This window comes from Vespula vulgaris, chromosome 1, assembly GCF_905475345.1.
Source record: "Vespula vulgaris chromosome 1, iyVesVulg1.1, whole genome shotgun sequence".
NCBI lineage: Eukaryota > Metazoa > Arthropoda > Insecta > Hymenoptera > Vespidae > Vespula > Vespula vulgaris.
The window spans coordinates 5,929,118-5,955,585 of record NC_066586.1 but is presented as its reverse complement, the minus strand read 5'-3'; the positions used below and the strand labels follow the sequence as shown (position 1 = coordinate 5,955,585).

Here is a 26,468-nt window from a genome sequence, read left to right as displayed (position 1 = left end):
ATTCATTAAACAAAAAGCTTAACAGAATCTAAAAAATTTACGATTTTTATTTATCACCTCGTAAATTCATGAAATGATTAATGTTTCAGTGGTATTAAATATGTTACAGAGAGTCTGTCAGGTACTAATTTTATATCTAGCAATGATACAGTACCTTTTCGCGTGTATGGTAATTTATTAACTTATTGACATCATTCCACCTGTGCACATACATTTATATGTACAATATTTATTGTATTAATATAATGAAAAAACATGAAACATTTAAAAACAATACATTTGTTCGAGTAGGATTATATGATCAATTCTGATGAAGTACAATATATATATATATATCTATATGTAAAAAAGATAAAAAGAATAATTGTACGATTACGTGATACTCTTTTTTTTTTTTTTAAACATTTCTCTAAAGTTTTATTTTTACTATATATATAATGTATGTGTATATGTATTATCAGTTATATGATCCAAGCACTTTTCGATTCGAACACCTTGTTTTTGATAATCGTTTGCTTTTCATCATGTCTGGTTTTAAAAATTCATCTTTGTCGTTTTCTTTATCATGGTTCTGTAAAATATGTATACACGATATTGTATAATTAATATAAAGAAAATGATTTTAATCGTTTATTCCAAATGTAATAAATACTCACCTTTATACATAAATCAGGTTCGGATTGAATACTGGTTTCAAGAATTGGTTTTGGAATTAAAGAAATATCTGACGCGGAAGCAGCCCTGACAATATTATATTTAACTGTATTACTCTTATCTGGTAATTCTCCGTTTATATTGAAATTTGGTGTTGACGTAGTAATTACTGTGTTTTCGAAAAGAGACGATGAAATGATCGTTTCATTTTCGGGTGATTGGTTTAGAATCGTGTCTTCCTATAATAATATTAAACTGAATATTACGTCTTTACATATATATACACACACACACACACACACACACACGTATTACGATTAAATTAAATCATTCAAAATTATATAGATGATTATGTATTAAAAGTAACAACTTACATCACTTTCCGAAGTGTCTATATTTTTTCTAATTTCCCTAAATCTTTGAAGAATACGTTCATGCGGGGAAGTTGCAGTCAGATGACGAGGGTATTGAAATTCTTTTCTTGCAGGTGTTAAACCTATACAATGAAGATAAATAATAGTAAAAAATAATTTAACAAAATTTGATACTGTCGTATATGTGAAGAGAAACTTAAAATACCTGTTGCAACGTCATGCCGTAAATCTTCAATAAGGAATTTTTCGATTTCATGCTCTGTCGTATGCAATTGTGCAATTATCCTATTATTGTATTCTAATGATTCTGTACTTCGATTTTCTAACTTATTTCCAACTTGTGTATTAGCATATGTAGTTTCTGTAATCTCGTTTATATTCTATTATATGAACAAAAAAGAACAAATTATATACAGTATGATCTTATAAAAATTTAAAATAAAATATAATTTACATTATTTTAATAATTGAACTTACATTAACTAAGGTGGAACAGGCGATTCTATCATTCTCTGTTTTATGTTTCAACGCTTTAGCATGATCTTCCGAAACATTTTTATATTTTTCTAACGCATTCGATCTTGCAGATAATTCTGTTTGTACTTCTTCTGTTAGAATAACACTTTGCTTCAAAGTTTGGTCTGCCAATATCCTATTCTATAATAAATGAATATCGTATCTCGTTCTTATTTAACAAATTTTCTCAATAAAATCACATTACGAAAATTTAATATTACCTCATTTGTACTCGTGGCAACATCATTTCCGATCATCGTGAAGTCATTTTGTAGCTTGTCTTGTAAATTTTGTTTCTTATCTATATTCAATTTGTAGTCATCTTTAACTTTATTACTAATGTTAATGCATGTTTTATTTACATGATTTAACATATCAGAAACCGCGATACGTCTTTGGTTTTCATTTTTGCAAAGATTATTGAACTGAAGATATACATCTTCGAACATCTAAAAGATCTCATATTTATAGTTCGTTTGTCTATACAAATTTTAAAAAGTATCATATATATATATATATATCTTTAAGTTATTATACCTTTGCAAATTGTTGATTTTCTTGTATGGATTGACCTTGACTATGAAGTACATTTTGAACAGTTTGTTCTATCTCTTCTATGTTCTTACATAATTGATTGCATTCTATAAGTTGATAATTACACATTTCGTTTATAGATGTTTTTGTTAACGTTGATAAATGTTGAAGTTTTTGTGAAACACTTTCATTTAAAACATTTAAATTTTCCGCAATTTTTGTTTTTACCAAACTTTCAATTCTAGATACTAATTTTCTAGAAAATTCGTCTAATCGATTACGCTCATCTTCAGTTACATTGGAAACAACTTCAATTTCTTTTTTCAACCATTCTTCATAAGCAATATACTGAAAATATATTATTGATGATTATTCTATCGAATGTATTGAAAATGCAATTAAATAACTTACAGAACTATCTATTTCCTCTGCTAATTTCTTAGTAGTAAGCTTGGCTGCTGTTAGTCCTTCACTGGTAACTGTTTCTAAACATACACAAATTTTATATAAGCATATAAATTTTTATACCGCAATATATTTCTGATGAAAAAGAATCTTTCTTTTACCAATTTCAGTTTTCAGAGACGTACAAAATTGTACCAATTCATGTGTATAAACAGAAAGATCATTTTCAATATCTTGGAAACGATTTTTAATATTATTTTGGAACTGTTGACTAAGATCTTCATTTTCTTCCTCTACTTTCCTATATATAGACAAAAGAAATGTAATTTTGTCAAATAATTATTACAACAAGCAAAATAAACATCGATTATTTACTTACGTTTTGCGACCGATTTTATCATGTAATTTATAAGTATCTGTACTTGCTGTATCTGCAACATTCAAAAGTGTCTTTGCTTGCGATAATAATATTTTTTCATTTGATACATGTTTTTCTACAAGATATTTCTGCTCGTCCCTTTCTTGCTTAGTCATTTTCAAATGATTTTTAGTTGATTTTAATACATTAGTTGTACTTGCTAAATTATTTTCCACTTGTTGTAACTTGTTTGTCTGTACATAATGTTCTACTTGCAAATCATTGAATAATTTCTGTAATAAAAAAAAAAAAAAAAAAAAAGACAATAAAAAAAATCGATAAAAAAAATTATAATACATTTATAAGGTAGGTGAAAAAAAATGTTACTTTCAATAATTTATTTACCTCTTTACTTTGCATCGTTTCTTCGAGTGCTTTAATATGATTTATTTTTTCTTCTATCTCTCTACCTTGATAATCTATTAAACTTTGCATTTCATTATAATTTTCTTGTGCAAGATAAACACCATTTCTTTCACGTGTTGCTAATAAATCTCTTCTTAATCTCTCAATTTCCTCTGTATATTCTTTAAGTAATGCTTTCTTAGAAAGTTTCTGATTAATTTCTGGACGATTAGTAATATTTTTTGCTCTATGTGCATAGTCTAATGTTGATAAAGTTTCTTCCAGATTTATGCTAGCAGGAGATATCGTCGCAATTATAGACGTCTTTGTACGTCCACCCAGTGATTCTTGGAGAAGTCTCGTTAATTTAGATTCTCTATACGTATTAAAAATATTGATTTGATATAAATAACAATTTCATAAATGTAATGACACAACATACAATGTATTTATTTTTATTATATATACCTATATGGTATATGTGGTGCTCTTTCTACTAACGCTGTTATAACTCGCCCAAGAGTCAATAAAGATTGATTAATATTTCCAGCTTCTCTTGCTCTTCTTTCAACTGCACCAGATCTACCTACATTTTCACTTCCTGCTAAATCTACCAAATTTAGTTTCCCAGTTTTCAAGAGCTCTTCTCCATCAACAGTGTTCTCTTTGATATGTACAGTGATTGAAAAAACTGTATGTGATCGGCTAAAATAATCATGAAGACTACTAATATTTAAGAATTATAAAGAATGCAGTTTTTTGGGAGATCATAAATGTAAAACATTATTATTAAAATTCTGCTTGATTATTATAACAATACTAACCTTGATTGAGCATTCATCAATGTTGCTGCTGTTTGTCTCTTTTCTGATCCTTTTTCAAGGATCTTATAAACTTCACTTTTGTTATGTACAGTTACTTCTTCTAGACCATGAATGATAACAGCACCTTTTCTTGATGTATCTTCATATAATCTAATAACAATACAGTAATATGTAATTTAAACAATTCATAAATTTATAAATTAAAGCATATTAAGATTACCTTATCTTTGAAGCATCATCGTTAGGTGATAGAAGATCAAACAATTCTTCGTTATAGAGTTCTAGAAAACTGATTCGTACTGTGTATTCCTGAGCTTCTAATAATCGTAATTCGTCAAACAAGTGACTTAAAGTACGTGGTATAATTCCAGCAGTTGTGTCCTAAACGATATATAAAATTATTAATAAAGTAAATATATTATTAAAACTAATGCATATTTAATAATCGAATAAATTACGCTTTGCCAATGTAAAGCAGGATCATTGCTAACGCCTTCCATAGTAAAAGTTTTTCCTGTACCAGTTTGTCCATATGCAAACACTGTACAATTATATCCAGCCAAAACTTCTTCCAATAGAGGACTAACAACAGCTTTGTATACATCAATCTGATATATATGATATAAATGATGTTAAATCAATTGTAATGATAAAAGATTTATAAAAAAAATATATAAATTATAAAACAATATGCATACCTGCTTCGATAATGGACCAAATACTTTATCAAATGTAAACTTTTTCGAAAGTTTATCTTGCGGTCTTTCACGTATTATCACGTCTTTATTTGATGGTACTTCCACCACTGACACTGATTTTCCAAGTCGTTCTGCATTATTTATTGGCCTGGTAAAAAAAAAAGAAATTATTATACACGATAAGAAGAAAATTGTTTAAATAAAAATACAAATTGTTTTAATCTATAAAATTATATATTTTCTTTCGCGCACCTGACTCGTACAAACACTTGTATATGTTGATTTTTATCCTTTTTTCCAGTGCGCGTCTCGTTCATCTTTCTGATATTTAATAATCGTACACCTTCTCTTGGATAGGACCTTCTATATTTATAAACTTTTTCAGATTTTGGTAATACCTCCTTCCTGTAATCACATACGCGCGTTTGATGACACTAACTTTTCCGTTACAAAATTTAAATTGAATAGTTCGTGCGAGTGACGCCAAGGTAGGCAATCGCGTTCATAAATCTATCTGATTTGAACATGATCGTAATAATGGGCGTAATGGACCAATTATCGTTCTTCATTCTCGACCAATCATCTTTGAGTATATAGATAAGATCGAAGTTCACTCACAGAATACATAATAAGACCTGTGAGGATTGTCATATTGTATTCGTTATTACGTGTTATTTTAATAAATTATAAGAAAGAATTATAGAAAAGAAAGTAGAGAAATTGAAAATAATATCACAAAATATTCAAGGTACTTACATATTACATGTTATTTGACTCAAATAGAAAATTATATTACAAAATCGATATGTATTACGTACAATATTTTTTGACGTAATAAATCCGTTTTACCCAATATTTGTTTCTTTCAGATGATTACTGATGTACAACTTACTGTTTTCTGTAACATGCTTGGGATCTTGTTATTTTGCCTGGTATTTCTATTTCATTACATAAATGCGAATTATTCAAAATGAATGAACATTTCTATATATCATTTCAAAAAACATCATAACAGTATATAGGTTAGTCGCAAATTATGCAGGCTACCTATTGCATTCCATACGATGTAAATCGTTCCAATAATATGATACGATATTGAATAAGTTTTATTCTTATACTATTCCTTCCCTGTGACAGCATTGGTTACTTTCGTCGATCTTCAACTGCTAATATTAATCTGTTACCGGACATGCTGTTCTGTCGAAGTAAAGGTTTAAATTTAACATTTTTTATCATTTATGTATTTCATACATTTATTTATAAGTTTAATACTACAAATATATTTATCATATAATATTTTTATTTATTAAAGATAAATATATTAGTAAAAGAATTTATTTATCTGTTAGTATTTACTTTATACGTAACTTTTACAGCTTGTACTTTTAGTTTAAGTTAATCGATATACGTAATAATGTATTATGAAAAGCAACAAACTGAGAAGTATGCCGATATGTCTATAAGATAGCGGATACTAATAAGTATGTATCGAACGCAGTGATCGCTAGTAAGCTGACTTTCTATTCGTCTATTTCTGCTCTTTTCAAATTCTCAAATGTTTTGGAATATTTTGACTTTGTACCCTTTAGATACACAAAGGCAACGATATAATAAGGGCTACAACAATGATATAGGCAAGAATGAATTAAGAAGAGGAAGAATAGCACGTCAAAGCGATAAAAAATTGCTTTCGTTTGATTTTCATTTGTTTGAAAGTATAAACATGAGTTGAAAGCAGTACTATGAAAGCGAACGGTACTGTAGTAGGGGATACAACTACAAATACGTTCGAATAAAACATTGCTCGCGCTTCTTTTAAGGGGGAATCGCGTTCGTAATTTGCATGAAATACGTGACTACCTTTTAGTTTGTAACCATTCACGCGTTAAAGGAGATATACGAAAGGCGGTCTACGAACGTTTATCATTAAACGTGAGAAGATAGATAATTTAGAAGTATATATCAGAAAGATTGATAAATCACGCATTGATCTTTTTCTTTTATTTTTCTTTTTATTTGTACTTTCCTTTTTTTTCTTTTTTTCAACACATTATTTTTGCGATACGTGAGTTATGCTAATCGCCTGGAAATACAAGTGCGAGTTTATATACTTTTTGAATTATTAATTAGAACGACGACATATTGATGACGATGATAAATAATAAAATTTTTATTTCGTTTCTCTTATTGACGAGTTCACGGAAATACCATCATCGATCGTCACCCTACGTGAATGCCTTTGAAGTTGAGGATTGTCTGACACTTTGTTCAAACGTAAGTGTGATATAAAAAAACAAAATGCGAATTTTTTGAATAATTTCTTTGAAGATTCGAATATTTATTATAAAATACTTTTTAATATCGAAGTAAAGGAAAGTCTCAAATTCATTGAGAGACTGAAGAAATTGTTTCATAGGTATCGAATGCGATCGACTTTCGTTCGTTCTTCGTATCGTCGCGTACCTTTCTTTATATCTTTTTTCAAAGATACGAAAAGAAAAAAAAAAAAAAAAAAGAAAAATATATGTCTCATATGCTTTGCATTTCGACACCTGCGTCAACATAACGTCTTGACGAATCTTTGAAAACTTGTATTCTATTGTTTATTAAGCTGTAAAACAGATAAATTGTATATGTAGATCGTAGAAACGATAGAAAACAATCGTTGAAAAATTACAAAGAAAAATTACATATTTACATTGATTTCACACATTACTGTATATTGAACGAAATTACTCTTAAAACTGAACAATCATTTTTTTATTAGTTATAATTGTTTATTTGCCGATTGTTTCGCCACGCGACTTGTCTGTTATCAAGTACGCAGTCAGTTCAAGCAGATTGCAAACATAGAACATATGTGCCTTTTATAAATTCTATTATAAGAGACACACACACACACATATATATAAATAAATAAATAAATATATATATATATACACGTTACATTATTCGTATGATGTATTAGATTTCTTATGTTCAAACATTAAACTATTTTTTTTTATTTGAACGAACGAACCATCGATCATTTTCATTCGATAAATCAAAAAATCTAATAAGTCTCTTTGTTTGTATTAACGTGAAAGCAAAAGTGATTTTATTATAACAATTATCTAACGCGATCATTCGTTATCGATTTGTATGAATTACAATTAAATTTTTTTAATTCGTAGCTATATCGATGATTCCTTTTACATCAACATACTCGAGATTAAGATTGAAAAATCGAATATGCTTGAATTCATATAGAAACAATCATTTTGCAAGATCTTTCGATAATTTCTTTTTTGTATTGAAATATTGAAGAGAGAATTCAAGAAATCGAATTTACTTGAATTTCCATAAGAAATAATCATTTCGAAGGATGCATCATTATTGCGTACCGAAAATGATTTATATGATATTTCGAAACAGTATAAGAGTTCATTTATATGATATTTCAAAACAGTATAAAAGTTCATTTATATACTATTTCAAAATAGAATAAAAATTTCTTTAAATTTCTTAAGAATTTCGTCGAAATTAAAAAAATCATTGAAATTCAAAACAAAAATGCTATGTTACCAGGAACGTTCCCACATTTTAATTAAAAAAAGAATTGAAGAATTGAAAATCATTGCAATTTTTCGTTTTCCATAAAAGCAATATCCCTTAATAATAATACATTGTAATAGAGGCGATTCTATATGTTTTTTCTTTTTTTTTTGCTACTTAACGCATTGCAAATTTTACTGTCTCGGACGAGATATCTTTCGTACAAAATATTCTATCCATTAATGCAACGACCTTTTCGACGTCAATGCATATTTTATATACATATACCGATGTGGATATAAAAGGGGAACGATGAAGAGAAGAGAATTGAATTCGAGCTGTGAAATTCATCGATATTCTTGCACAGGTTCGATCTTTCTTTTTCATTTTTTTGTCTCTCTCTCTCTCTCTCTCTTTCTCTTTCTCTCTCTCTCCCTCTCTCTCTCTCTCTCTCTTGCACAATGTAAAATCTGTTAAAAATATATCAAAGGGTATGATAAAGAAGAAAGATTTATGTACGAAATAGCGTTTCATGTTTTCTTTTAGACGTCTTTCGTCATTGAAATCGTTATCTTGAAACGTGTCATAGGCACCAATGAAAAATAACCGCGTTCATAGTTTTTTATTTCGTATGTATACATATGTACAGTTATTCTTATATTTCTTGTCCTCTTATTCCTTGTGCACTTTATTTGTAATTGTAATACGTATCGACCAGTAACAGAGTGCTCTTATTTTTCAGGAATCCTGTGAAAATGCCTGTCGACATAACGTACGTTCTTTCTCTTGTAATTTTTTAAAAATTCGCCAGGAAAAAGGATATTATTATTAATCATTATTACCATGATGATTGTCACGTGATATATATATGTGTGTGTGTGTGTGTGTGTGTGTGTGTCTGTGCGTGTACACGTAATATATAAGGAGTAACAAAACTACATGGCAATACTTTAGAAATAAATTTCTCGTATGAGCTGAGGCCTATATTTAGAGAGTAAATGGAAATTTCGAAAATTTTATTTCATAAGGAAATGTTAATAGAGCGTATCATAATTCAAATAAATAAATTTAACATGTAACACACTGAGATCATAGTTGAAAGTTTTATAATTTAGAAATGAGAAGCATTTAGGTTTCATCGTGATAGAACCTACTTTTTTCTTCTTTATAAAAGAGGAATCGATTTCTGAAGTTTTGCCGTATAGTTTTTTACAGCCTGTATATTTGATATCTAGTTTATATTTCTAAAATGTAAAAATATGGGCATTGTAACTCCTAGTTTTTATATTTATTATTTCCGTCAGATGAAAGAATGAAAAAGAGAAAACAAAAAGAAAATAATGAGCTCGCATAATAAGTATTCAAAGAGTACGTTGTGTTAAAGGAAAGTCGTGAAACACTTTGCTTTCGATGAGATATAAAGTATTATATAATAATTCAATCAGCTGTTTCAAAACATAGTCATTCGAGTTAATTGCTTTTTTTTTCCGTCGTCGTCTTTCTTCCGTTTGAAAATTGAAATACGAATGTTAAGTGAAAAGATTGTTATTATTCGTATTATCTTGGTTTAACAAATTTTTCTCTGTCGGAAGAAATGATTATATTTTATTTTAATATTGCTTTTATTTAATTTGGGAGAGTCTATTCGTAGATAAACGAAGATGCAAATGCAAACATCAGTTTAAGCTGTAGAGGAATGGATTCTATTGTGATTAAGCATAATGATGGGTCATATATTATCGAGCAAAGTACAAAAGATCTTAATTGGAAGACAGTAAAAATTGTAATTAAATGTATTAATACTTCGATTAAAAAAAAAAAAAAAGGAAAAAAGCAAATTATATGATCACTAATAATGTCTTATTTTCAGAGCAACGGCAAATTCTCGTCCTTTTCTAATTTAATAGCAAATACATCTTATCGATTTCGTTTGAGTAGATTAATGGGACATGGTGTATCTCGATCGGAAGTATCAGATTGGTTTTCAACTTACGACGGTAAATTATTCTTTTCAAACACATGACAGCTTGATCTTAATTTCGTAAACAAATATATTCCTATTGATTTCAGTCGGTTATGTGCCGAAGAAAGTTTCCAACGTGTCTTTGTTGAAAATAGAAATAGATAAAAGCGATGTATGTCGGCTTTCTGCAGACATTCGCTTCGAGCCAGCGGACGGTAATGCTAATGTATATGTTGCGTCATAAAAGCAAATAACTTGTTTTTTATAACGAATTTTAATATAATAAGAGAAATATAATATATCGTAATACATCTACTTATATATGTATATATGCAAACACGTGTACGGTATAATATTTATAATATTTCAGATTTGAGTTGCGATTATAATATTTTGTATTGGCAATACGTGCACGATTTAAGACACTTTGTAATTCGAAAGGTAATTTTAAAGAAAAAACTATATTATAACGTTACAAAATTGGGTAATAATTAATTTTCATTACTTACTCGGTATGTTTTTCCAGGCTTCGACTTTTCTTATCCATCTTAGAAATTTAGAATTTGATCGAAACACAACGATATATATTTCTTCTGTGAACAGTGGCGATAACAAATTTAGCGATCAAACGACCTTAACATTTGTCACACCCTCTTGTTTGGAAACACACAATAATTTAAGCATTTGCTGTTAGTACACGCTAAATTATTAAATCATTTATATCATGAACACGTTCTGCGATGTCTCGTAGAAATATATATATTTATTTTAAAATGTTTTATCATAGCTCCGGAGAAGGTCAAAGGACTACGCATAATAGATATTTACAAATATGATGGTCTTTACGATGTTTCCGTTAACTGGGATAAACCTAGCAAAGAACCGGATAATTATACGATCCAATTGGAAACGTTACGAGAAAATAAAATACTTCTGACGGTACCTGGGGTTCGTATTACGATTAATTTCTATTTCTCTATTCTCGATCTCGTACTATTTAAAAACTTGTGAAATTTGTTATTACGTAGAATGTAACTGAGGCTCATTTTTTAAATATTAAATTGGAGCAACAATATAAAGTCAGTATTATCGCTGATTCAGTTGGTGGTTCTAGTCCGATATCTTGGAAGATAAATGATTGCAATCCGCCGATAGGTAAATAGAATGAATTTTCAAATATCAACAAAACGTTATTACATTTATTATCAATTGATTCTTAATTCGTTAATTTTTGTTGTCTTTTCTTAATTAGTAAATGAATACAGTCTTTATCAGAAAATCATTATATCGTTAGCGATTTTAATAACGATCGTGATATTGATGGCAACTTGCATGTACCTGTGTATACGGAAAAAAAATCTATGTTGTATGCAACATTCGCATGTTCGGGTAAATTCTTAAAAATCACGTATCGAATCAAATAAAAAATAAAACGAACTTTATACTTTATGAATTGCATTATGAATGTAGGTTGTGAGTCAAAATACATTGCCTACGAATACGCCTAAATTATTGCAAGATGATAAGAACGTGTCTAAAGATGAAAATGTTCCTTTGCCATTGGATAAGTTTGAATTATGTCCGAAAAAATTGCAATTAAGAGATATTCTTGGAAGTGGTGCTTATGGGGTCGTTAGATTTGGAACGTTTCAAGATGATTTCGGTGGTGTTACTAACGTGGCAGTTAAAGGGCTCAAAGGTATTAAAATTATAGATTTTCTTCGTAATGTATCTAAAATTGTACGTTTTATTCGTACGTATATATTTTATTCGTAAACTTGTCTAATTCGTAAACTTATCTAATGGATATATTTATTCGTTACAAAGATAATCCGACCGTGGATGATATAAACAATTTTTATCGAGAAATTCAGATTATGAAATCAGCTGGTAAACATCCAAATATAGTTTCATTGATTGGATATTGTACAATATATAACAAACCATTGCTGATTGTGGAATATTGCTCCAACGGTGATCTTCAAACGTATTTGAGAAAGGTTCAAACTTCAAATACTTTCTGCATTCTTTTAGAGTACGTAAATATGAAGATTAGATTTAGACAATTAAGTAAACATTCTTTTTTTCATGTTATTTCAGATATGGAAAAATACGATGAACGGTGTTTATGATTATAAGTCGCAATTTACATTTGAACAACATTTTCATAATTATGAAAATGATCAAGAGAATCTAACTGTTGAAAATTGTTTATACGATATTCAACAAGGTAAGTCGAATTATTATGTAATTACGATCTTGAAAATCAAACAATGAAAATAAACATTTAATTCTAGAATAAAATAATTATTTAATTACAGAATACATTACCGCGGTCGATTTATTAAATTTTGCAAGGCAAATTGCTAATGGAATGGTAACACATCAATATTTTGATAATCTATACATTAACAATTTTTTTATTTATTTCGCAAGACGCAATAAATCATTATTTGTAGGAATTTTTATCTAGCAATCGAATAGTACATCGTGATTTGGCTGCACGAAATATTTTGGTATGCTCTGACAGTATTGTCAAGATTTCAGATTTTGGTCTTAGTCGTGATATTTATCAAGAAAATGTTTACAAGAAAAAAGGAGGTGGTAAATTGCCATTAAAGTGGATGGCGATCGAGGCTTTGACGCATCAAATGTATACAACTCGCAGTGACGTGTAATTGTTTAAATTTATTAAATGATTCGTGTTATTAATATTTAGAATTTTCTCGTAGATAGTTTATGTAAATCGGCACAAATAATACTATTACTTTTCCTCATAGAAGATAATGCAACTTTTTTCTCTTCTATTTTTTCGTAATACCAACTATTGTAAAAAAAAAAAAATAATTAATTATTTTCTTTGAGGAAAATAATACAATTTTTTCTCAAAATGCTACAACTTTTTTCCTTCTTATCTCTATTAAAACATTAATTACTTATAAAAAAAAAGAAAACGCTAAATAATAATAATTCGAATATTGTACTTATTTAAAAAATATACCATTATCAAAGATAAACTAATAAGTATGTATGCATATTTCCAGATGGTCTTTTGGTATTTTGTTATGGGAAATAGTCACGTTAGGTTGCACTCCATATCCTGATATACCTACAAATCATATCTTGAAGCTTTTAAAAACAGGATATAGAATGGAAAAACCTCCGAACTGTGGAGAAAATTTGTAAGTTTATATGAAATATTGTTTTTATCTAATATTTAGTTAGATTATTATTATATTACATTGCATTTTAATTTTTTATCTAGATACAATATAATGTATTCGTGTTGGCATCTCAGACCTCAAAGCAGACCGACTTTTACGGAATTGAGGAAAGATTTAGACACGTTACTCAATAATTACGCTAATAATAAATATTTAAAGTTGAATTAAAGATTACAAGAAGTCACAAAAAATAAGGAAATGAATAAGTAAATAAATAAAAATGATCAGTGCTTTTTGATGAGATAGTAAGGAAAATTATATAAATGGTATTTTGTTAGATTTTGGTCTCTTTTATTACTATAACAAGAAGGAAAAGAATTATCATCATCGAGTATTAAAGTCATTGCTATGTATTACCGTTTGAGAAAGTCATACCATGTGCAAAATCATTTATTTCGTAAGTATTTTTACGTACAATAATCTGTGATATAATCCCTTACACATATACGTATGTATATGACTTTGTGTATGAGAGAGAGCGCGAGTGTATATGTATAGTGTTTAATAATATTATATATAATGTGTGTGTATGTACATATATATATATATATATATATATATATATATATATATGTATGTATAATCTTTCAATTTTAATAATTCAAATTTACATTGACGGAAAGTAACTAACCGTAAGATTTTTCTTCGTACTTCTTCACTTTCAATTGTGCGATGTTTAACAATATTACACACACAATATACGTCCTACCATCTGAAGATCTCACTATCAATAAATGACGATTAATGTTTTCTTGGCAAGAACATTAAGATTGAAGAGTCGATTCAGACCGTAGAGAAATGATTGATACACGATAAATAATAAAAGCTAAGAAAGTGTACAAGGAACTCGATTATTCGTACAACATTTTATCTTAAACACTTAAGAGATATATATCTACATGTATATATGTACTGCATTGGCTAGGCACATTTTTGCTATTGCGAGAGGAACTTTGCGTTTTTATTTTTAAAAAAAAAAAAAAAAAAAGAGAGAGAGAGAAAGAGAAAGAAAAAAAAAAATAGGAAAAAATCCACGGGAATCGACTCGTCAATTTAAAGTAAAGAATAGGATCGATTTGTTAAATGACAAATGAAGAAGTAACATGTGTTTTTTGATAATACCTTTTAAAGTACAGACAAATATTTTGGACATGTTTTTTTTTTTTTTTAATATATCGCTTTATTACAATATACTAATAATTGATATGAAACAGAGATCGTGTCTTAATATGGAACTCGATCCATCGGACAGATCTTATCACCAATAGAAGATATCCCTCTTTTTTTGTACGCACAGTTGGAGTTATATTTGGAGGATAATATAAAAAGTTTATATAACTCCAAATCTCTCAAATGTTAAGATGTTTTTCTATTCGCATTCAACGCGTGAAAAAATTTCGTAACATGACTGAGAGAAGCACATCTTATCTGTGAACAATAGTTACAATAATCCCGTACGAATCTTTTTTGTCCTTCCTTAAAACTATGTACAACTTAATTGGAAAATTTTTTTAATCGTTAGGCTTTATGGGATATCTTTACGATGCAACGATTATCTTTATAAGTTCTACGATATACAGCTAAAAATGTACATTTTTTTATATCGATAGAAAAAGAAAAGAATATGTGTTAAACAAAAAATTATACATCATGACGTATCAAAGAAATATGGACAGCAGTGTTCTCGTTTATACTCAGGCTTTTTTTTTTTTTTTTCATGGACTTTGTTTTGAATATTATCATATATATTATTATACTTTGAAAATCTTATAGGTCAAACATAATAACTCAATGTTCCATAAATTTATACTGGTATCCAAACAATTACATTTAACAATTAACGAGAATACTTCGTAATACTTAAACTGCGGCTATTTCGTAAAAAATCGTTGAAGAAAGACTCCAATAGAAATATTATATTTTATATAATACAAATAATGGTGACGGTAGTTTATAGTGATAGTGGCCATAAAAATAAATATTAATCATGTACAAGTCATCTTAATATTTGATAGCTGTAAATTAGATAATTTTATAAATCCTTCTATGAACATAAATCATATATTTTCGTAATTAAGTTTATAATTGCATCAATGCTGGAAAAAAAGTAAAAATATAAAAATTTATGAATATGCATGTGGTTTTCCGTATTATTGAGATGTTATTACTTGTTAAATGTACTTTCATAATCTGTGAATTGCAATCTTTCTTTTATTGTAAGAATGGTATCACAGAGGAAATTGTTGTATTACAAATGATTATGTTATTTTTTTAAAATTTTTTATTATTACTTTTTTTTTTATTTTGATTTTACTGCGAATAATTAAAAATGCATAGTGATAATTTCAAAGAATGGACAGGCCAAAGTTTTTTTCATACATATTTGCAATCTCATTCATCAATAATATTTCCAGTTATAGGTATGCAATTATCTGAGAAATACTATTAATGAATATTTCGTACAAGATCATATCTTGCGATCATTAATAAGTATACATTCGCTTATAATAAACATAAATCATATTATATGACTATCAAGTACGACATGAAAGTTATCTCGAGGAAACGTTTGATAACGAACGAATTTTTATATATGGATTGGCATAGTTTGACCAAAGAAATGATTTTTTCAGAAAAATAACTAGGTAAATTATAATAATACATTACTTTTAATTCTTATAGAATAAAGAAATGACGTGTTCTTATAAAATATTAATGATAAGAAAAGTAGCTCTAACCGAATATTATTTAATTAATATATTCCTTTCTTTGAAAAGTCAGAAATCACAGACAACGTAGTCTCTCTATATCGGTAAGATAGACCGACAGGAATTTTATCATCGACAATTTCACTGCCTTTTGTACGACTTTCGATGCTACCTATATCAGATGCTATCGTTTCTAATTAAACTATCTTCCTTGTCAACTGGCGGTGGACCTGTGGTAAGTGTCGTACTGGGTCCTGCCGTTAGATAACCAGCGGATACTGGTGTTCCAGCTGATAAATAATCGAAAAGATATATTTTTCTATTCGCGATATTTATATTTAAATTTAAACATAAATACCGATTTGAAAATCTTGTCATACCTGTTAAATAGCCTGAGTTGGTAGCGTTGGATATAAATAAATCATGTCGTTGATCTTTGTATTCTGCCCAGACACTAGATCTTTCTAGTATAGCGATAACTTTTTCACCTAAAAGTAAACTTTTTGTCATTGCTTTCAAAGCTTTTACTATTTGCGCTTTTGTTGTAGCTGGATTATCGATAACATCTAACCGTCCTTCCAATATATTTAAGAGATATGGCACCATTTCAGCTTCCAGTGCCTAAATACAATTCAAACGTATACTGTACTTTAATTTTTTTATTTAATTACAAAGTATATATTAATGTCTATGTTTTACAGTGTAACGTACCTGTTTAATAAGTCTATCTTCATTCGTTGAAAATAATCTATTTAAAGTCTCGCATGCTATTGCTATCATATCCCGTCTGGATTGCATAGCATGTTTTAATGGACTTATACACTCTGTTTGACAAATAGATGATATACAAATCTAAAAATCGAAAAGAAAAGAAATATAATAATACGGTAATTATAATTAGAATCGTTATATTTTAATATTAAATTAATTCACCTCGCTGGTAGCTAATTGATGTAATATTAATATTGCTGTTTTGTATACGGAAGGTTGATTGTTTTGCATAGCCATTTGCTTACATAGTCGTGGAATATGGCCTAACGATGGTACTTGATCTGCTAATATCGGTTGCACTTGTAATAAACATACCAAAGCTTGTGTTGTAAGCTCTAACATCTCCGGCTGAAAAAATATGTTATTGTAAATACACTCATATATGATCTGGTGGTTATGAAAGTGATCTAAGTCATATAATATTTTCATCTTGAGATATTTTAATGTTTGAGTTGGAATTATTTGATAATTATTTTTCTATAATAAATAAACAAGAAGAGTAAGTATATTTATCTTCGAAAAAAATAATTCTTTTATATAATTTTAAAATATCAACAACAGCTAGCGCGTGACAAAATGTGTCTTAATATCTCAAATGACTCAGATCACTTTCACAATCCACCAGCTCTAATATATAAGATAAGATGATATTTTCGGCTAATTAGTTTGTAACTCTTACGTCAGTCTTTTCTTTCGACATAAGTGTTAGAATAGTGTCCATAAGTTCATTTAAAAATTCTTTAGGCTTTCTAAGAGCCCATGCAGGACTAGCTATAAATAATCTGAGGTATACGCCGCCTACTATAGGTTCATTTGTAGCGATATCAATATTCTTTTGAGCCTCTGGTACATTCAATTTCTCATTAGGATTGCGTCTTTGTAATGCGAAATATCTGTACAAAAAATTATTATAATGTAAAACAATATATAGTATTTTCAATAATCCGTATTAATTTAATTATATAGAACATACTCACTCATCTTTTAATTCAGCAATAATTCTTGAAACTCGTCCTTTAGATTCATCGTCCCAAATTAATTCTGGATTTTCGTGTTTCGTTTCAAACATGTGCACACATTGCTTAGGTGAATCACGAATAGCTTCACTAAATAACCTGGGTAAAAATTTAGATAGCTCTATTTTCACCTTTGGTCCAGCCAGTTTATCTGAAGACATTTTGGCGAGCAATTCAGCCGCTGTTTCTCGTACCTGAATATTACTTGAATTACAGAATAAATCAAGGACATAAACAACAGCTCCTAAAAATATTAATTATCACAGAATTATCTCCATTTTTTTTTTTTTACATATTCTTTCAACATATTTACACCAACCTTTGTCCAGTGCATCTTTTACGATCTTCGTTGAACTCATCAGTGCATATAAAGTTTCCAATGCAAGAAGTTGATACTCTTTTAGACTATGCAAGCATAATAGTAAATGTACTATAACTTCGTTCGCTGCGATATCACTAACACATTCTTGATTTTTAGTTACGTTACTGATTACTTCAAGCGCACTTTTTTGCACCAATTTGCAATTGTTACAATTAACTAATCCAAATAATAGCTTAAAATGACCCATACACTGTAGTTCTATACCAGGATTATTTTTAATTACGTTTCTTAATGCTTCTAGAGCCATTACAACGTGTTCCAATTTTTCTTTATATTCCTTGCCTAAAGTAACATTTCCAAGAGGAGCTAAATAATTCGATGATTTGGACAGAAACTCGAGCAAATTGATCGTAAAGCTTTTTGGATCCTGAAAAATATTAAAAACTTATAATAAGAATAATACAATAAAAAAGAATATGGTAAGAAAACTTATAATAAAAACTCAGAATAAAAAGATAGTATATAAAAATTGTATGAATAATTTTACCTCTATAGGAAAAACTGGTTGCTCATTATATACTTTAACAAATATTTCACCAATAATTAATTCTCCAGCATGAGCACTGTACTTAAAATTACCGAAATCATGTTCGAAATTTTCGTTACCATTCAATCTCTCTAATCGCTTAACTTCTAGATATTCGTTTAACTCTGCTCTAGTCCCATTGTCCCAAATTAAATATGGGTTTGAACAATTAGAATTTAATGTCTTTAATATTTCTTCAGGTTTATCTTTGCTAAGCTGACGAGCAAGATAAGGCGTTAAAAGTTTTTCTAAAGCATTTACTATGATAGAATTATTAGGTGTTTTGTTTTCTTTCGTCATGTAACCACCTAGTCTGGCACAAGCCTTAACAGCTAATTTTGCCAAATTATTAGCAACTTCTTGTCTATTCTCATCTTGAGTTCTTTCGACGCCACCTTCTTCTAACGTATAATCGTAATTAAACATAAACAGCAACAGATGCCACAAAGCATCAGATTTAAATAGTTCCATTTGTAGAATGCTATCTGTAGCAAGCGATGAAACACATTCGGTAGCAACCGAACATAACTTTGTCAAATGCTGTCAAAAATATTCGGCTCGATGTTAGATCACATATTATAATCATCAAAATCTACTATGTTAAAACTATTTTATAAGCTGTATCATAATAAATGTTATAAAATATAAAATGTAGAATTTATCAAAGTACTTACTCTGAAATGTAATATTCTGCACAAATCTTTAACCAACTGTGGTAACTCTATAATTTTATCTCTGCATCCACTAAATGATCCAGCAACAGCGAAACATTTGGTAATGTGCATACATACTTGTACCGCGATATCGTTAGATTTACTTGATTTGTTCAAAACCGAAACACATCGAGTATAAGCATTAAGTAAAACCTCTAAACCGTCTTCTCTTCGTAATTCTTCCGCGTTTAAAGCGGAGCAATGAACCGTATGATATGCAAGTTCACTGGCAGCAGCCAACAATGGTGCAGACTTTGAAAATAAACGTTCATCATCCGATTCTAATTTGATCGTCTTAATTAATTGTGGATAACCAGCATATTTATACGGCCTAAGTTCTTCTGCATATCTATGAAAAAGAATACTTTGTGTTCTCAAAATAAGTACTATATTATCAGGATTCGGACCGTCGGTAGTCCAACAGCTGCGACTACATAAAAATTCGTATGCCTGATTAACTGCCTCAAATTTATCCTAAAATAAAAAACAATATATATTTTATATCGTACGACTTTGATTGCTTTAGAAGCTACCCTTATTGATGTTAACTCAGTACTTACTCTGCCTTGAGGATTTTTATCAGGATGATACATTTGAGCTAATTTGTAATATGATTTTCTAACATTTGCTTCATTGTGTTGTTCTCCAACAGGCAAGCCTAATACTTTGTAAGCCTCATCGACTGTCATTAAAGGTGGTTTCTTTTCTACCTCTTTTTTCCATGCATTCAATACGTCTTTTAATAATTGCACCTGTATCAGTAGTAATAAATAGTATAAGTATCACGATGAAATATAAAAAGTTCTGTATCCTCGACTTACAGGTTCAGGTATAGGCCATTGCGGAAATTTGACAGTATCGCACAAATGCCGAAGATAAAATATTTGACAAAATAATTCATTTTCTAATTGTGGATACCTCACAGCAGGTATAGCGATATATTGATATTTGGCCATGGTATGGCTTCTTAATTTCGGGGTAAAATCGGCAATATGTGCGGCTATCTTTTCTATAAGCATTCTTCTCATTTCGGCATTCCAAATTGCTTCCGGAGTATCAAAATCACCTAGAAATATTTGTGCAAATTTCTCTGCACCATGATTTTCTAAATAGCTCACCATGGCATCGGGTAAAAGTTGACCAAGAATGCTTCGTTGCATAATGTCGGAAGATATGTTCTGGAAATATTAATTACAATGCAGATTTACGTTTACAAAAGTAATCGTACGAAATAATATTATTATGGAACGTCACACATACATCATCGCTTCTAAAAGCTTGTTTGGTGTGTGTCAATTGTAAAAATCTTGCTATAGGTAGAACATTGGAACCAGTGTACATCAATATAAAGTAAAAGACACCGGTGAGATAAATTTTGGAGACATCTGCATTGTCACGCATTATTTCACACAATAATGTAGCGACTCTTTCGACTAATACGGGATCGAAGGTCAGTAAGAGTTGTACAATATGTGGCAAACATTGAAGATCCGACAAGAGACGTTTGACACGTGGTAATGGTCTAATAACAGCATCATCCGCATCTCTACTTGGAAAGTATTCGCACATTTTAATTAAGATATTTAAAATCAAAGTTGCTAATTCACTTTCATTGATTACTGGAATTCCTCTTGCAACTAAAGTCCATTTCAATTGTGGTACTTGAGATATCATTCTCCATCCATCCAATCCTTGTGCCCAAACCTTTGTTTTATAAGTTATCTTATTTGTCGTATATAAATTTTTCAAATCCTTTAGACTTATAGGACCCTTACGCGTATCGCTATCGTTATAATACCATTCTTTTTCCATTATCCTCTCTTGTTGTGGACCTGCTTCTATGACATTAGTTTGCGTGGGTACCACAGCACGAGAAGTATGTAAATGTGCTAATGTTAAAAGATCTACAAGCGCTCGTACACCGTTCTGATCCATTATCTCTTTAACGTTTCTTCTGTGTAGAATGAGTTTCTTTATGAACATAACTAATCGATCACGCTCCATTCTATCGGTACACCGATCCAACATTCCTACTATATATTTTGTGTCTGAGAATGGTCCAATATCTTCGTAATATCGTCCATACACTATAGTCATTGCTTGCAAGCAAAGGCACTTCATTTCGACTTTTGTTGTTAACAAGAATCTATGGTATAAATCATTAAAAAATTCATATCTATATGAAAAAAAAAAGAAGAGTTAAGATTTCATTATCATATAATTTTACATTTTAAATACATTCGAACACTGTCGTATACTTATTTACTTACGATTTTCGAATCGGACTCTCTGGGCTATCTCTTTCTAATAGCAGCCTCAAGTAATAATCTCCAATTTTGACTTCGTCTGATAGGCACTGATATTGCACTTCGAATTCTCTGTAATTCCATGCAATTAAGGTTCCACCTGCTAATTCTTTATCCGAGGTAAATGCACGTATTTCATGGTCGAGAGCAGTTCTTAATTCTTCTCTTGTCTTATGATTCCATATTAAATTAGGTAACGAATGATCTTGATTGAATTTGTAATAAAACAATTTCCAGTTTGCTTCAGACTTAATTCTTTCTCTGCGTTTTCTTAAAACTATTGGACGTTCTTTGATTTTTTCTCGTCTTTCTATACCAACGCGTGCACCCCAGTGTTGAAGAGCATGCTCCACATGTTTCTCTACTAATCGCATTTGACGTTCGATCATAATCCACTGCTGACTTTTTTTATTCTTCGATGCATGGTCTATTGCTATTTTTAAATTATCACGATTATTTAATCTTTCTTCTTCGAGAAATGAATCAGGAACTTTTTCGTTGGAGTCTAAATAATTTAGCAAACCGACGGGCTACAGAAGATAATGTATAAACAATATAAGTTTTGTGAACAATATAGATTGGATGTAAATGAAGAATATGAAAGTTTCTAATTTCTTTAACCATAAAAGAATGATATTTTTACCATAATTCGTTTTAATAATCCCATAGCTGTAGGATGTCCTGTCACCCATAATCCTACTAAATGTCTACATAGTTGTCTATGTGTCAGAAGTCTATTATCATTGCCAATAGTAAAGAGACTATATAAAAGATGCCTTGGTAAAGCTCCTTCAGCAAGAGCTAATTCTTGCATTTTTGCAGCCACCTCAGGTGCACCCTCTTCTATAATTGCTCTCATTATCAAACCAGCTCCTTTAACAATAGCCAGTGACGGATGTTGAAATAATTTGAAAAGAGATCTACCCCTTGCTGCAACCATCTCTAAAAGGTTGTCAAAATGTTTGCCGTCCGTAGTTTCACTATATGGTACACATAATGCAAAAGTTAATAGATCAAGCATGGCAGAAACTACTAAAGCACCAGTGCCATGATTCTGAAATGTTCAAAGTATATACTTGAAGTCCTTCTTTGTATTTTAAGACCAGAAAATATACAAAAATATATATGTATATACATATATATGTATATATATATATGTATATATGTATGTATATTGAAATACTTACAATATGATTAATCCACATTTCAAGTAAACTTTCTAAAAATTTGTTACTACTAAGAAGACTGCTTTTGTTTAATTGTTCTTGCCTTAGGTCACAATCATCATGCATTGGTTGCATAAGCGCACATATACAATCTATAGCAGCCTGTGTAACACCGCAATCTTCTCTCTTTAATGCCTTTACAACTCTAGTACCAATAGCTTCTCTAAATCCAGGAAAAGAAGTGAATGCAGTGAATCCAACTTTACTTGCTACTAATCTTCGTATAGCATGAAATTGTGCTTCGATCTCGTCATTCCCTTCTAGCTCTTTATGTACTAAGGTGCTTAAGGCAGCAAGTATAATTTTCTCTTTATTCTCAGTAAAAAGTCCCTGTAAGTAGTTATTCATCACACTGTACAGTTGAAGCTGTAAGCTTGGTACAGTCCATTCAAGCGGTGTACCGTCCTGAACAAAGGGAAAAAATCTCAGTTTGCATGTTTTCTACGTATGATATCAGACAGAAATACCTCAGTTGAATCTTTTTAATGATGTCATAAAGATATTCATGTTTCTAGTAATAGTCGTTTCTCATTACGAAATATTTAGTACTTGTGTCATTATAAATACAGGCATAGGTCCCGAGATATTTCCGTCTTGATCAATTGTAACCGCTTCAATGTACTGTAGGCCTATATTGTTAGTTTAAATATTAAGACAAACTGTTTACTGAGAAATATTTTAAATATAATTATCAATATGAATTTTCTCTTACATCTTGAGTTATTGAATAATTGAGACCACTATACGGTATATTGGCATTAAACCTTTCCAAAATTTCTGCAAAAGTACGTCCTCCTGGTGGTTGTTGTAAGAATTTAATATGAGATATTTCTACTTCTTCATCAACGGGTAAATTAAAAGGTCCTAGTCTTTTTCCTCTTGCAATTGGATGCATTCTTACATGAGCATCTCTATTCCCAGATGCTCTTACACCATCAAGTAATGAAGCTAACAGGGAATCTCTGTCTGTTGCAGTGTAACTTCTTGTTTGTCCATTTAAATATTGTATCGTAAACAATTGTGGATTTTCATTATCACGAATAAGGGCAAAAATGTCTGATAGTGGCCTAAGAGTACAAATATTATACGTCTGCGGGTCCCTTTCCAATAAGCAAGTATCGGAAAGACAAAGTGTTCTTTTTTGTAGTCCTTTATATCTAGGTGAAATTTTATGAACAGTAAATTCTGATCCGCTTGTTATATGCTCATCATTACTGAATTTGCCTAATCTTTGTGCAACAAAATCTTTTGTTTCTATTGGTTCCTTTAAAACTTTTATACTGATTCCTAAATTATTTATTGCAGATTCCAATAGCTTCTTTTTTATTTCTTCCATCTTATCAGATGAAAAAAGATGTAAACGTCCAAATCCACCGCAAACAATCGCAAATCCATTAGGAAAGTCTTTCATCGTAGCAATGCCTTCAAAGTCCTTATAACAATAACTGGAAAGTAGCATGTTCGTTGTAGGATCCAACTGATCAAGACTGTATGGAGTTACTTCCAATACTATTGGTAAATTTGTATCAGACCAATGGCGTTTATAAGCTTGATATTTCTATAAATAAGAAAAATATCTTACTACTTAGTAAGATTAATAATACTCAGTTGTAATATTTATTTATCGTAACATGTAATTAAAAAATCTTTTATTTTGCTATATAAAACATTATATCCTAACTAAACAACAGGCAATATGTTTTTAAAAGTTGCTACATAAAAGAAATTACACACACACACATGTATTTCTTTTTATATGATGGTGTATGTGCAAAAAAAATCATGTTAAAAAGTTTTCTAAAACAAGAAATATAGAATTTGTGTTAACTTAATGCAAACTATACAAGAAACCATTTAAAATATAGAAGTGGATTCATTAAAAACATTTTGTTTAATAAACAAGTAAAAAGAAAGTTGATCTGTTGAGAAAAATGAAAACCAATATCTTTTTTAAAATAATACAGCTTCCATGATATTTTTGTGAACTAATTAATATATGTTTTTTATATATAATTAATATATATTGTTGCAATTGGGTAAAAGTAAATAAAACGTGCGAATAAAACATGTTCAGAAAACCATATAAATATGAATCATGTAAAAAAATATCATGTAAAAAGAGACTCAGGTGTACACACGCATACGCACGCGCACACACACACGCACGCTTATGTATGTATTTACAATGATAAAGAACAGATAGAACATAATACTATCCCATGCATAGATATATCATGACCATATGGCTAACATGATAACAAATGTATCATTGAAATTTAATGCAGAATTTCAACATAGGAGAACATTAAAACTAATAACTCACCAAAATTTCTTTTGATTTCTCTGCAAACTGACCTCTATATTTAAGTGCTTCTGTTAACAAATGTGCTCTATGTTCTGAACTAAATTTCATTGTATCAACTTTACGTTCTTTCCGCATAGTTATGCTGAATTCACAGGAACCCAACTGATGTTTATTTGTAGGTTGTACACTAATAAATTCAGAGTATTCCCATTTATTAGTGACCTCTAAGGTCCCAGGATTATATGTTGTAATACCCATGGATCCAATAGAAAAAATACGTTTGTACCTATAATATATTCCATAGAGTATATATATATTTATATATTTCCAAAAAAAAAAAAAATGTTAAACTTTCAAAGATTTGACTTATAATTTTATCAATTAAATATTATCATATCATTTAAATATATCTAAATATATTTATAATATAGTTAACATTGCAAGAGAGTTTTATTATCTTTCTTATCTAAAAATAATGGTTTATATAAAAAAATACATATGTCAATAAAACTTTGTCAAATGGATTAGAAAATCATTTTTATATAGTATCGTATAATTTTACTAAAAAAAGAGAGAATAATGAAAAAATCTTTAGAAGGTAATAGAAAATTAATCTAACATAACAAAGTACATAGACTTACTTCCCTTTCCATGAGTGTTTGGTGACCAGAAAGCATGCAACATCCTGGTTATCCTTTAGTGGCATCATTGTCTCATGTCCTGAAGACGCAACAAAGATACAGTTTTAAATAATATTTTAATAACAAAACACTGCACAATACTTGCATCTGCCAAGTAGTGTTAGGGAACATTCGCAAAACGAATAGAAAAAATCGTGTGTGAGTCTTTATATTAGAATACAGATATGTAAAACGAAATGTCAATTCAACTTTTGCGAATATCGATAATAATTTAACTGCGTGAACTAACGAAATCTTAACGCGTTCTCTTGCGTTTCAACAAACAAATGTCATTTTGAAGACTTCCGTTGGCCTGGGAGCAGCCATGTTGAATCAGGGGTGTTAA

The 26,468-nt window shown here is 29.5% G+C and overlaps 3 protein-coding genes across 13 annotated transcripts; 1 reads left to right on the top strand and 2 right to left on the bottom strand.

Annotated features, from left to right (window-relative positions):
* Window positions 1-115: 115 nt before the first annotated feature.
* On the bottom strand, window positions 116-10,911 carry LOC127065598 (kinesin-like protein Klp61F). Its single transcript, XM_050998199.1, has 18 exons — window positions 10,775-10,911; window positions 5,021-5,173; window positions 4,769-4,916; window positions 4,529-4,678; window positions 4,291-4,451; window positions 4,071-4,220; window positions 3,715-3,951; window positions 3,247-3,622; window positions 2,863-3,134; window positions 2,645-2,784; window positions 2,490-2,563; window positions 2,082-2,426; window positions 1,766-1,993; window positions 1,506-1,685; window positions 1,234-1,408; window positions 1,029-1,150; window positions 657-893; window positions 116-571 (listed from the first exon to the last, which is right to left on the bottom strand). The coding sequence occupies exons 1-18, from the start codon at window positions 10,810-10,812 to the stop codon at window positions 458-460; spliced, it is 3,300 nt and encodes a 1,099-aa protein (XP_050854156.1). The 5' UTR covers window positions 10,813-10,911; the 3' UTR covers window positions 116-457.
* On the top strand, window positions 5,351-17,911 carry LOC127065954 (tyrosine-protein kinase receptor torso-like). Of its 6 annotated transcripts, none has more exons than XR_007782242.1 (19): window positions 5,351-5,516; window positions 5,638-7,042; window positions 9,045-9,074; window positions 9,954-10,085; window positions 10,173-10,299; window positions 10,373-10,480; window positions 10,636-10,706; window positions 10,792-10,954; window positions 11,053-11,213; window positions 11,294-11,420; window positions 11,518-11,654; window positions 11,736-11,964; window positions 12,093-12,265; window positions 12,366-12,495; window positions 12,587-12,642; window positions 12,725-12,939; window positions 13,310-13,447; window positions 13,531-16,134; window positions 16,271-17,911. XR_007782242.1 is itself a non-coding variant. In XM_050999200.1 (19 exons), exons 2-18 carry the CDS (start codon window positions 6,914-6,916, stop codon window positions 13,655-13,657), a joined length of 2,253 nt encoding a protein of 750 aa, XP_050855157.1. In that variant the 5' UTR covers window positions 5,351-5,516; window positions 5,638-6,913; the 3' UTR covers window positions 13,658-13,695; window positions 13,768-17,911. The 6 variants fall into 6 exon arrangements, 5 of the variants coding, with proteins under 5 accessions (XP_050855157.1, XP_050855034.1, XP_050855251.1 ...); XM_050999200.1 differs by having other exon boundaries at window positions 13,531-13,695; window positions 13,768-17,911; XM_050999077.1 differs by having other exon boundaries at window positions 13,531-17,911.
* Window positions 14,462-26,467, bottom strand: LOC127065101 (dnaJ homolog subfamily C member 13). 6 transcript variants are annotated; one of them, XM_050997049.1, is made up of 18 exons: window positions 26,373-26,467; window positions 26,084-26,162; window positions 25,461-25,728; window positions 23,850-24,695; window positions 23,099-23,542; window positions 22,555-22,965; window positions 21,876-22,441; window positions 20,866-21,781; window positions 20,427-20,783; window positions 20,166-20,357; window positions 19,567-20,079; window positions 18,854-19,432; window positions 18,304-18,733; window positions 17,946-18,228; window positions 17,648-17,861; window positions 17,131-17,316; window positions 16,909-17,049; window positions 14,462-16,818 (listed from the first exon to the last, which is right to left on the bottom strand). In XM_050997049.1, exons 2-18 carry the CDS (start codon window positions 26,149-26,151, stop codon window positions 16,375-16,377), a joined length of 6,858 nt encoding a protein of 2,285 aa, XP_050853006.1. In that variant the 5' UTR covers window positions 26,152-26,162; window positions 26,373-26,467; the 3' UTR covers window positions 14,462-16,374. The 6 variants fall into 6 exon arrangements, with proteins under 6 accessions (XP_050853006.1, XP_050853097.1, XP_050853264.1 ...); XM_050997140.1 differs by having other exon boundaries at window positions 26,229-26,437; XM_050997307.1 differs by having other exon boundaries at window positions 14,462-16,487; window positions 16,578-16,818; window positions 26,084-26,435.
* Window position 26,468: the final 1 nt, after the last annotated feature.